This window comes from Denticeps clupeoides, chromosome 13, assembly GCF_900700375.1.
Source record: "Denticeps clupeoides chromosome 13, fDenClu1.1, whole genome shotgun sequence".
In the NCBI taxonomy this organism is placed as follows: Eukaryota; Metazoa; Chordata; class Actinopteri; order Clupeiformes; family Denticipitidae; genus Denticeps; species Denticeps clupeoides.
Window position 1 is genome coordinate 7,457,862 of NC_041719.1, and position 13,228 is coordinate 7,471,089.

Here is a 13,228-nt window from a genome sequence, read left to right on the forward strand (position 1 = left end):
CATTGCTACCCTGGGCAGTATTTTCAAAGTGCAGCACCAATCATGGGGCTTGTTCTCTAGTTAAAGGATTTAAAATAACTATTAAACTTTTTATTGAATTATTTATCTATCCTAAAAAAGCTAAACTAACTTCCTTTTTTTGTTGGTGTGTAATTATTTCTGTCACCCAAACCATGATCTTTAATTCTTTTTTTATTAACATTATTTAAACATGCCCACATCAATATGTTGAATGTGCAAACATCATTTAAAAATAGTATTTCTTGTTCAGTCTAGTTTTATTTCTTTAAATCGGCGAACAAGCCCCACGCTCAGTGTGTAGTATCGCACTTAGTGCCAGTGCCAAACTCCCGTCCACCCTCCTTTTCACTGGGTCAAGGGGTATCAGACTTAATGATGTCTGTGAAAGTGAACCTATGATATACTTTGCTCTACAGACAGCAGCACCCACGCCTGCAGCACTTCTCTGCGCCGCGGTGTGTGTGGCAGTGACCGAAATCCCCTTATTTAATGAGGGAATGTACATCTGGGGGTTGTGAGGGGAGGCAGCGCTGGCCCATGTGTGTGGGGCTTTTATTATTTTTTTAATAAATGGTGATCTGTGTATGTCCTTCCTTGAACGTAGAGCCGCGAATCCAGCTCCACTCGACATATGTACTTTTTACAGAGATGAACACGCATGCACGCGCTTCCCCGTTTACGCTCCAAATGGGTCAGTTCCAGGGGTTTGATCTGATGCTGCAGAGATGACACTGTTGAAGCAGAGGACAAATTGGCAAGTAAAAACAAAAAAAAGCTTGTGTTTCAGTTTGCTTTTGCATACAATAACTAAAACCAGCAGTAAGAAACAGACTTTGATTGTCCTTATTCTGTCAAGCCGTGAGCGTCGTCATGCTACTGTAGCGCTCGCTCTGAAACGCAGCGGTGGAAGTTACTGCAGGCTTTGGTGCAGGAGAACTCTGCGTTCCCTCAGTGTCATTAACATGGATGTGAGCAACAACAGCGAGAAAGAACAGTTGCGGGAATGGAAAATTGGCAGCAGGAAAACCTCCCCCTCTCCCCCCCCAACTCGGCTGCTCCTTTCAGATGGAGTCGTGACCTTCAGAGCAGCGAGGAGACTCTTTCTACCCCTCCGTCCCATCCCCGTCTCCGCGTGGAGAAGGAGCTCAGGGGGGGTCGTTTTGTGGCACTCATTAGATTTGTACAGTCTCTCTCCGTTGGCTGGCTCGCTGTGACCTTTATCAGCCATCAGTGAGCCTGTTACCTGGGGTGTGGACTTCTTGAGTCTAGGAGCTCTGCAGGAAGAGAACGGGCCGGTATTAAAAATCTCAGCCAGCGCTGGATAGCGTGATTATGGTGTGACCCGCCAGCTGCGTTCTCCACACCAAACGAGAATTCTCTTGAAATGAAACCCAGCTCGGCCCCTCAAAGCAACCGAAGGGGAAGTCGTTCCTGCTTCAGCCGTTCCTTTCCGGCGGGCCAGTTCTAAAAGTTGTTGTTTAGACACTCGAGGGATCTGCTGGATGTTGTAAATCACTCATAAGCTACTTATTTAGTATTATCTGCTTGGCCTCTGGGTGACTCGATTTGCTAGATGTGCCGCTTTGTCCCTGACCGCAGTGTGTCACAGCGGAGTCGGAAGTAAATCTGTTCGGGTGACAGGCGCACATCACATGCGGGGAGGAAATATATCTTGAATAACGCCGGCTCGCCAATACTCCTGTGTAGTGACTAGTTTTTGCACATATATTTTATATAGCATCTTAGGATCTTCCAGACATCCCAGTTTTGCTGCTTTGGACACCAGAGATGTACACAAAGCACTTAATGCATTGCAGCAGCTGATTTTTTTTTTTTAGGTCTGCTGGTCATAAAAATTCTTCTTCAGTTCTGGTTTTACTACAGTTGAGGAGTCAAGATGAATAAAAATAAGCGAAAATGGCTTCCTCTTTAATGAGTATTAAGCAGATCTGATGGTCAGGAGCATGAAAAAAAAAAAAAACTGCCAACAAAACACGAAGCGGAGACGTTTCGCAGGTTTTATTACATGTTCATGAAAAATAAAGTGCCAGCTCAGACCAGGTCAGGGGCTTCTCGGTGGTGACCCCTCTCTGCCGGCTGACATGTTGGACGCGAGAACAAGCAGCTGTCAAAGCTGTGGGACGTCTCCCGAGATCGGAGAGAAGAAACAAAAAAAGAATAATAACGTCGTCACATCCAATGATGTAACCTCATGGACCAGCAGAAGGGGGTGCACGGTGACAGTGGAGAGCGCTGGACAAAGATTCGGAAAGACACTGAATGTGAACTTTTGGCACCTTCAAGACGTCGCTGCCGAAGCCAGACTCGTAACAACAAAATGCCACCGCAGGGCTTCTAATGCCAACACCATGGTTGTCCTATGTGTGACACAGTGTCACAGGTTCGTTGCGTCACGTTTAATCAACGGAATAAAGTTTTGCACTATGAGCAAGGTAACCGGCCTAATTTAATGGGATTTTATGGGATTGACTTTTACAGCTTCCCTGAAGATTTTAATAGGTGCGAGGATTCCTGCTGCAGGGACCTTTTGAGTTCCTGATATTATCGACACTATCTGTGTCCTCGGTAGACATTTTGTGTCAGGTAAGTCAGAAAGTAATATGACAGTGACATATACGACTGACTCTATAGTTTGACGTGGGCGTGATTTGATCTTGAGACCGATACTGGTGCTAATGATTTTGAATCTTACTGAATCTTGGATGAAAGCTAACAAGATGACACCCGTTTATTAGATAGTCGTACTGTGAATTGAGTTAAAAGTGCATTTTCTGAAGATCTCTTGTTGATCACAGCTGCTAATTCTTACTTTTAAAGAAATAACATTTAGGCTAATTGATTATTGGCTGGACACTATCTATAGTTCCTCCAACTCCTTGCTGGAGTTAAATGCCATGAGCACTTCCTCTACATTGATTTTTTTCTTTCTACATTGTCTGGAGTCTTCATCTATGGTACCCTATTTTCTGTCGCTCTCTAACAAAGCGATGGAAAATGAGGTTTTTTTTTAAGATTGCCTCGATATTGACCTTGTTCTCTGGACTGGATCTTGGGGCCGCGTGCCTGGTAATAAGCGTTTCATTACTGGCCTAACACGGGTCTGTCATGCTTGCCTAAACCCTTTCAGTGCTTTTGTCTGGTCAGTGGAAACTAATGGAGGAATGATTTCAGAATTGATCCGTTCGCCTCGTGAGAAAACAGTAGAGTTAATGCCAATGTATAATCTGGGCCGATCGATGGCTTCCCTGGGTCCTGGAAATTCTTTATGCTGTTACAGTTGCATCAACATCTCCATTGTTTTGAATGCTGGTGATGCAATGTAGAATTTGTACCTGGATTAGGGAAACGCTTTTTATTGGATGACAGGTGAGCTTGGCGATGTCCTCCGCATTGCCGCTGCCTCAAGTAATTTCCTGCGATTTCACAAACTGCCGTCGGTGACACAACAAAATGTGTCCTCTACTTTTAACCCATCACCCTTGGTGAGCAGTGGGCAGCCATGACAGGCGTCCGGGGAGCAGTGTGTGGGGATGGTGCTTTACTGAGATACACCTCAGTGGCACCTTGGCGAATCAGGATTAGAACCGGCAACCTTCTGATTACGGGGCCGCTTCCTTAACAGCTAGGCCACCTGGCTGCCAAGCTTTTGATGATGTGTTGCCACTTGAGAGCTGGCTGGAATGTCTCACCCTGTTTGGTTGACCAAGCTCCTACTTGGCTAAAATATACAGATAGAATAAAAATATACAAATCATGCAAGAGAACCCTCCCTTATCTTTAAACTTGTTTTAATCCTCAGACGTGGTCCAAATTAGGTGGTGACAGGATGTAATACCTCTCATTTGCTTCTATTTGTAGGATAGATGAAAAGATGAATATGAAAGTGATCTTTTTTGTCACTTTGATACACAGCCTAGCACATGGTGCCCACAACGCAATATGTCTTCTGAATTTAACCTATCACCCTTGGTGAACAGTGGGCAGCCATGAAAGGCGCACAGGGAGCAGTGTGTGGGGACGGTGACTTGCTCAGTGGCACCTCGGTGGCACCATGGTGCTTCAGGATATGAACTGGCAACCTTTCCCCACCACTGGGGAAATTAACAAAAACAATAGAAATCAAAAATGTTTCTGGGATATTATGTTTTGAATCTCACAATTCCATCTGCCCAATCCCTACTTCAAGTAAAGCATTTAAATGCAGATTCAGCAGGGATGGAACTTTGTTTTTTTTTTTATTTACGTAGATGTCCATGGACGTGTCCTTTTTTTTTCAGCAGACGTCTTATTCTGCCTTTTGTGCATCTGGAATGCTTCCTTCCTTAATTGAAGTATTGGGAGGAAGCCAGTTATTTATGGAATATCCAGTATGTAGAATGTAGCTTTTGAGTCTTGGCCATGCACTGGGCCAATTAGTGGATGAATGGTGAATTTAAGGTGAACGAGGAGCTGATCCACTTCACTGCAAATCCACATCCGCACATCGTAGCCTCAGGGTCCGTTGACAGGTTCACAGCCACTGAACACCGAACACGTTCTGGAGAAGGGTGAAGAGTGCACTGCATTCTTAAAAGCAAAAGAGAAGACAACTGATGTAATTGACAAACCTATAGGTGTCAACATCGAAATGCCCGTGTGATGCAGAGCTGTGAAAAATACCCACCTGAAGTCTCAGAAGTCAGTCTTGAGGTCCAGACATGGAAAAAATGTTGCTCCTTGTGTTTTCAGAAGGCAACTTGTGGGTAACTTATTCTGGATTTTTTTTTCATGGCTTAAAAAATAAAGATTTTGATCTCTAAACACAGGGGAGCATTTGGGAGGAAACTGGCGACCCAAAACTTTAGTAAAGGTTGTTAGAGAATCTTTCTCAAGGTAAGTTCACAGGTTTCCTCACGCCCATTCATCTCCTCTAACGTGTAGCTTATGCTCTCTAGAACACACCAGATAGTTTTGCACACAGCAGAGCTGATATATAAAGAGATGGGGGTTGGTGCCAAATATTCATGTGTACCCCATAGAAAGTGTCTTGACTTTTCTGAGATGCAGTCCATGTTTTCTTTTATTAAAAGGTATGATAAACCTTGAAAAAAAAGTGCTCTGTCTTAAGCGCCACTTATTGTGCAGTTCATTCATGTGAACTGTAAGTGTTATTGACGCAGTGAGATATTGATACGAGCTTGTCTCTGCTTTGGAGTCTGGATTTGTGGATTCCCTCAGATGAGTGTGTGTTGATCCTCATCCTCAATAAAGAATGACTATGCTTTTAGATGTCTCTCTTTTGTTCTCTCTCATTCCCTCCACTGTGCTCATCAGCCGTCTTCCTGTAGCACGTTCGGTGAAGAAACATGGCAAATGCAGCACCCGAGCATGTTAACCATCGCTGCGGTAATGAGTGTGGAGTTCTCCCTGTGTCGGACACGGAAGCCGAGAGCATAATGGCCCAGCTTCCACACGATGGAATATTCATGGCCTGCTCTGCCAGCCTCCGAGCCGCTTAAATACCTCGGGTGATCCGATCGTCGCTCGGGCGCTCGCTTGTGAATGCGCGCTGCTCGACAGATGCACAGAATTGCAAAAGAAACTTTCGGAGATGAAAGCGGGCGGGGGGGGGCGAGCGGTGTCTCACTATGCAACGTGGCAGGTTTCAGCAAATGGAAATGGAGTCGTCAAACTAACACACAGATATTGATGCATCGGGCAGAATTAAAAACCTCAGCCAACACCCGTGATCTTGTTTCCGCCTGGCATCCTAAAGGTCCCCTTCCTTTCGGGAGTATCGAATTCTGTGGCATTAAAAGGGACTTTGAGCATGTAAGGTTACGTGACAAGCGTGTGACGGCTCAGGCCTCAGTTCCATTTGCCACATGCGCGCACGCCGGCGAGGACGCGGGCGGAATCCTAAGCCACCTCAGTGACATTTAAAAACAGAACATGGCGCCTGACGAAATTGTTTTGTCCTATGAACCCGCAACTCTGAAAAAATGTGATCCAATTTAGGCCCGGGTTCTTGGGCTGAGGCGCGCCGGGGTTGATGTCGGGCTCCTAACGCGGATTAGCTGCAAGGCTGGGATATCAAAACCCGGGGCTTAACCGCAAAGCGCCCAGGACGAATTCCAATTAAAGAAAAATTATCATTTGCACAGGCATCATCCGAAGGCAGCCGCCTGCGCCGCTGCTGCCGAACAAGTGTCACGTCGACAATTACACGCCAAGGTAATGAGAGGCACAGGTACGGTGTTATCTGGTCAAGGGCACAGAAACATTAAAGGACAAGAGCGGTGATGCCGGAGAGATGAGCTCGTCCGTTTAATTGCTGTTTGGCTGTTTTAACTCACAAACAAGCCACGGGCATCCCTCCAGTGGAATTAATTTACTCTGACCTGGAAAACCGGGATTTGTATAATAAGCTGCCATGGCGTTACTGGTGTACTTGTACAGCCGATGTGAAACAAGAATGCTGATGCAGTCATGACACTACAGTTTAAAGTGAGGAATGGTAGTTCAGGAATGTCCACGTCATTTATTCGTTAGGTTTATTTGTTTATTCAGGGCAGGAGGTGCTGACACATGACTGTGATGAGCGGGACAATCCTCTTCTTGGTATGAAGTTCCAACATTTCTACAATGTAGTAGACCTCCACTACTTTGGTTTTCCTTTGATGCGGATGAGCATGGGCCGTCAGCGGGGGGTAAAATTCTGCACCCTTTTGGGTGGATGCTGGTAGATCCGTAAGAAGGGCATCGCAGTGGTAGAGTCGAGGAGCTGGGTGGTATCCTCACATTATCCCACAATGCAGCCCAATCAAGAGACTGCTGGAGAACAGTAGATGTTCATCAGACATGACGCTAAACTCTAAGCACATGGTGACACAACGAAATGTAACCCATCACCGTTGGTGAGCAGTGAGCACTGAGGTCCTGTCATGGGCAGCCATGACAGGACCTCAGTGGCACATTGGCGGATCGGGATTCGAACCGGCAACCTTCTGATTAACCGCTAGGCCACCACTGCCCCTCTAGGCACGTGTGTTACGACATGGTGAGAAATTGTCTGTATCGACCTCCGAGGCGCCGTGAGATTAAAGCTTGGAGCAAATCAGAGACGGCTTTCTCTTTAATCAGTACCGTCCTCTGTAGTTTGCACAGAAGAGCCATCACAGACAGAAGTGACAGGGCTCGCTCTAATGGTTCTGAGCGTTTGTCTCCAGCTCCAGCATCACTAAGTGGCCGCTGTGGTAAAACAGTGTATTATGCATTCCGCTGTGGTAGCAGTAGCCTAATGGCAGTATGTTTGTGCAAAGTCACATTTGGAGAGGCGATCAAGGTTTGCAAGCAACTACTGAGACCTTCTGGAATTCTGATAATTGACTGACTGATGCCTAGCAGGGCCACACTGTGGCACCAGGTTAGCAACATGGCCTCCAGGGTTGTGAACTTGAAACCCATGAGTGCGGAGTTTTCCACCGGGTTCTCCAGGTTCCTGGCGCCATCCGAAGGCATGAAAACTAGGTGGACCGGCAACTCCGAACTGTCCGTGTGAATGCATGGTGCGTGTCTGGATGGTATCGGCTCCGGCACCCGTGATCCTGGGCAGCATTAAGCAGTTGTGGAAAGTGAGTGAGAGGGAAAAGTGACAGGCGTTTTCAACGGGGCATTTTCTGAGCACATGTACCCAGAAGAAGCAAGACCTTCTACTTGCCAGTTGACAAGATCAATGAAAGCTTTTCTATCAGATGTGTCAATTGTGGTGTAATTGAAATAAAAAAAGGCTCAGTTTGGGTGTTTCCATTATCCTAAGGTTTGCTATGTTCTCACAGGATGACACCATTAGTGTAAATTCCCCTTTACATCTGTATGTATATTAGGGGTGCACTCATCATGACAATTTTCACACTTCAGCACCTTTTTAATTTCCGCATAGAGCGATACGTGCCGTTTTTCATGTTGTTAGCATGTTCTTCTCAACATCGGGGCGTGGCCGACCGTGCAGGATGTACAGAGCGCAAATTGGAACTTCTCTCTCGTTCCAAATACCACCAAAATGCACCAAAGTCTTGGTGCATTTAAAAAAATAGCTCCCCAGCTCAGTGTTACCCATACAAATTGGTATACAATTTTTTGTTTGCGTTTTATTACAGTTTTATTACATTATTTTAGATCGTATCTAAGGAGCAGTTTTATTGTGCAGAATAAAAAAAAAACTTGCATTATTCTGCAATGTTAACTTGGGAAAGATTAGCAAGTGCATAATGGAATTGCAATTACCAACTCTTATCTTTCAGTTATAGCTGATAACTGTTTTCCACAAAATTAAGGAGCATAAATCCCAATTGTATTTTTTTTCCCAGTTTATGAAGAAGGTCTATTATTCACTAATCGTGTGCTGGTGTTCTGTATGTTTCCCCAGTGTGATGTGTATATAGTAACAGCGTGTATATATAGGACTTTGTTCACAGAAGGTAATTCTGTACTGTGCAAAAGTCTTAGGCAGTAGAGAAACTAATTAAAGTTCTTCCCAACAGTACCTGGAATAAGTGAAAGTGACAATAAAGTGGCTCAGATAAAAGGTGGTTTTCACTGACTTTGGCCAGGGCTCCATGAGATGCATTGGATGTAATGTCAGAGTTAATAAAGGTCACTGAATAAAGGCTACTGGACGCCACTGCAGTTTGTGTTCAAAACCTGAACTAATTCCTGCTGATGCATGACCATCTTACGCTAGAAAAGCTGGTGGTCTGGCCAAACTGGCTGAAGGTGCAGTTTCACACTGATCATCCCAGCTCTTCGTGGAGGGGAGTGTTCGCGGTGCTTTGGCTAGAAACAGCAGGGGGAGGGCAGCCCGATAGCGTGAGTGGAAGTGAACACACCAGCTCACAAACCCAGACCATTAAAAAAAAAAAAAGGGCCAGATCTCAAAAAGCGGTCACGCCTGGTCACCCTAAACGAACACAGCCTGATGATGAAGTTCTGTGTGTTAAACCGACCCGGCAGAAGCCGGCGTACGTCGGCTCAGCCGGCTGTACGTTTACCCAGCATGCAGGCGTGTAGTCGGTGTAAGAAGCATCATGTATGCTGACTTAAGCCAGTTTAAGGCTGCCATGCCGATAATAGCATCTCAATGAGCTAAAAACAATATTAGACCATCCATGCTTATTTTTTCCAGATTCATTTGACAGCATTGGGATGACACCACATGCACTTAGTCCTAGTCCTAGTTTTAATGGAGAATTGAAGTGAAGTTCTATAGGACTGGGCTTCATCCATGAACACTGTAGATCAGTTTTTCTCTGGTCTCACAGGTCAGCGCTGGTCCTGGGTGCCTCGGGGGAAGGAAAACGGGACCAAATTCTGTTCCGAAACATACAATGCCCGACGTGTGTCCCCGTCCCCGTCGTGACAGCGGAGCGTCTTCTCCTCCTCCGCCTCCCTCCCGCCCTGCCTCCCTCCCTCCATCCCTCCCATCCCTCCCTCCATCCCCGCGCAGCGCTACCACATTCGCCCCGTAACTCCATCAACAGATCACCAGTCATATCATCCTCGGCCAAAAAAAAAAAAAAAAAAACGGGGAAAAAGGGACGTCAAAGACCAACAACAAGCAAAAAGAAAAAGAAGGATAAAGAAACGAGGCAAGCAATGCTCTCTTCTGACGGCACCTCATTCTGTCTGAGAGCGCAGCAGGATGAATTTCGTCTTCTCCAATTCCTGGGCATACTTTCACTTCGGATTCCAAGTCATCCTGCATTCCTCCATCGCGCCCTGCCACCTGCACCCCCAGCCCTGCCACATCCTGGCGCAGATCGGCCACACGGTGCGCGTCGGCGCGCTCCTGCCCTCCCGCCAGCCGGCCCGGGTGCGGGCCGCCCTCGGACGCGCCCTCGCCGGCGCGGCGCAAAGTGGCGACAACTTTCTCCCCTACAACCTCAGCCTGGAGGTGCTGCCCCGGGAGCCGGCCAGCGGGGACCCGGAGTCCCTGTTCCGCTTCGTGTGCCAGGCGGTGGTGGTCCAGGGCGTCTCCGCGGTGCTCGCCTTCCCCCAGAGCCAGGAAGAGATCGTGCAGGTGGAGTTTATGGCGGCGTTCCTGGAGATCCCGTTCATCAGCATCATCGAGCACGGAGAGCCTCTTAAAACTCAGGTAAAGTCGGAAAAGTTTCCTGCTTTTTTCCTGCTAATTTTACGCTCCAGCATGTTGCGTTTCTGCTCATGCGTTACGCGCAAGTTTCGTCCGGAGACGAGGATTAAAGTGCGTGGCACGTTGCGTTCTGTGGTCGTTTTCGCAGATGGATTTGGCATATTTGCAGAACGCGCCTCCGCTCTGGAGGAACGAGTTCAAAATTCCCTTTTTTTAAACCCCTGATCATGATATCCGAACACACACTGTCGCTTATTGGCAATGCAGTTGGCTTATAAAGGACGTCCAGCATGCCTGTGTGGTGCAGCCCCAAAACAGGAACCCCTCAGTTTTTTTTAAATCATCTTACTGGTTACTGTACGGATTTACATTTTTTACATTTCACTGGAATCCTGAGAAGACAATAAAAAAAACTTTTTTAAAATGTTGCTTACAACAAAGCCATTGCAGCTACATTTTACAATGAATTATTAAAAAACCTTTCACATTCCTTTTATTCGTTTAGTATATTTTCATTGATAATAATAAACGAATTTCCTGTAGTTCTTAAAATAGCAATACAACCAAATGGATTGTGTACAATGTCCTGGGGGAAGTTGCACCGTAGTCGCCAAGTCATATTGTAAAATTTCCATTTTGTCCAATTTGGTCTTGTGTGTCTTGTTGGAAAACACACATACCTGAACTAGTCCACTGCACAAATGCACAGCCACTTACAAGCATCTTACATTATGTTGTCCTTGTTTGACCTTGTTTAGTGTACAAAACGTTTTATAGTGTTTTTATAAAATAGATGTATTCATAGTTGGGGTCCTAGTGAACCGGAACTGATCTCTTCATCGATGGTAACTTGAAAGCACGTTGTAAGTCGCTCTGGATAAGGGCGTCTGCGAAATGCTGTAAATGTAAATGTAAATGTAAATGAGCTGTGTGAAACAGTATTTCAATACACAGTATAGTGTATGCTGTTGTACTGACAATAAATCTCTCTTGAATCTTGACGTTATAAGTTTAAGGTTGTTTGCATCAACCTGAGCGTGTGTAGAGTGTAGTTGCGGCCTTTCTATGAAAAGCAATTCACAGATAGTGTCCACAGGTGAGTGTTCATATTTAATGCATCACACTTAACCAATATAAATTAACCCAACTGGGCAGTATTTGCTTAAAATGTGTAATTAATTGCTTACAATTTATACATCTATTGCAGCCACACCACCAAGCAGACCCAACTGCTAGAGCATCTTGTTGACTTGCGGGGACGTGTAGGGAAGATTACTTTGGAAAAGTAATTTGTTACAATTACAAATGACTCTATTTAACATCTAATAGATGTGCAACTATTACAACATAAAAGTAATGTAACTAATTACATTTGATTACTTTTGTAATTTATGAATCAACTTTCCCAACTGTTAACCATTTTGTAATTGGGTCACCTGGCAATATTAAAAATCAACTACTGACAAACTCCTTCCAATACATGAATGAATATCATTATCAATAATATATAAACAAGTTAATGAAGATAATATAATAACAGATATCAGGCCTCATTTTATAAAACCATAAACTGCAGGAGCAAATATATTCTAGAATATGTTTTAGAGCACTTAATAATTTAAGTATCTTTATGGGTGATTTAGGGACTTCTGTTTCATAGACAAGTGCCTGTCTATACCTCATTGTTTCAGGTAACAAACTGAAAAGAAGGTCTAAAGTCATCACATGTTATTTCTGGTTCGTATATATACTGCCAATAATACGTTCACTGTCATGGCATGGCAGGCCTGTAGTATCTGGCACATTTGTCCAGTAGACTGCCTGATGATAGGGTTAAATCACTGCTTTAATCAACCTCCATCTTGGTTTCTGAGCCCACTGCAAGGCTTTGGTTTTGATTGGTCATCCAACAATGCATCACATTGTGAAAAGTTCAAAGTTCAAATTCATCTTTCGAGCTGCTGCGAGGTTGTGAGGGTGGGGCGTGCCAGTGATGGAGATGCCTGCTGGTGGTGCATGCTGGTGACTCCTACTTTCTGTGCTGAAGAACTGTGCTTTTAATGGCTGGTTGTCCAGCGGCGCAAACACACAACTCTGAACAAAAACAATGTTTTAATGGCGTGACGGGAAACAGGCAGGGACCACTCGCCAGGTGACAAGACTAATGCAGGCATGAAGACTAGAGACATTCAGGCACAGAGTGGACACAAAACAGCAGGAAAACCTGGCATATAAGTAAATGGACTCTGGGTGGGATGTGGGCGTGTTTCAGGTTCATTTATTGGTTACAGGGTTGGGCACTAGACTGTACCATCTCCCACATGTTTCCCATAATTCCCCCATGATCCCACAACGTGCCGCTACGTTATAGTAGCTGGCTATTCTTGTGAGATTGTTTGTGTTATTTCTACATGCCAATTATTTTATATTCCAACAATGGAGTGTGCGTTTTTGTTCTTGTGACGTTTCATTACTTGACAATGGCGGACACAAAATATTATCACATGCCATTTTACTTGATAATAAGGATGCTGGAAGGAAAAGAAATCACATCAAGGATATTCCTCACTTTAACCCTTTAGTGGGTGCTTTTGGTGGCAGGATAGAGGGCGTGGACAGTCCAGCTCCAAGATCCAAACAGACAGGTTTGATATCAGGACCACTGACTCAAGTAACATTGTTCGCTTCACTTTGCTACTTGAATCACCCAATCAGTGGTCAGTGCCTATAAAAATCCCCAAGGGATCGAAACCATAATTGGAAGGTTACTGGTCCGAATCCCAAACCGCCCAGGTGCCACTGAGCAAGGCACCCTCCCCACACACTGCTCCCCGGGCGCCTGTCATGGCGGCGCACTGCTGACTTTCACTACAGGAACATATCGGATTCCATGAAATTTTTTCGTAATTAAATTACGTAACGGTGTCACGGCGTCTACACCTCAGAATGAACTCTGTAGTGGCTGCTTTCATCAACTCATAGTGAAGCGGACAGATCACCCGGTCGCCACTCCAAATTTGCGAGAGTCCGTCGTCACGTCAGACGCAGTATGATTCA

At 45.3% G+C, this 13,228-nt stretch overlaps 1 protein-coding gene across 1 annotated transcript in view; it reads left to right on the forward strand.

Moving 5' to 3' along the window:
• The first annotated feature begins 9,603 nt into the window (after positions 1–9,603).
• Positions 9,604–13,228, forward strand: part of grin3bb (glutamate receptor, ionotropic, N-methyl-D-aspartate 3Bb) — a 42,187-nt gene continuing 38,562 nt past the window's right edge. Inside the window, exon 1 of the mRNA XM_029001481.1 lies at positions 9,604–10,174. Coding sequence (XP_028857314.1) covers positions 9,722–10,174 — 453 coding nt within the window. The 5' untranslated portion in view covers positions 9,604–9,721. The remainder of the gene's footprint in view (positions 10,175–13,228) is intronic.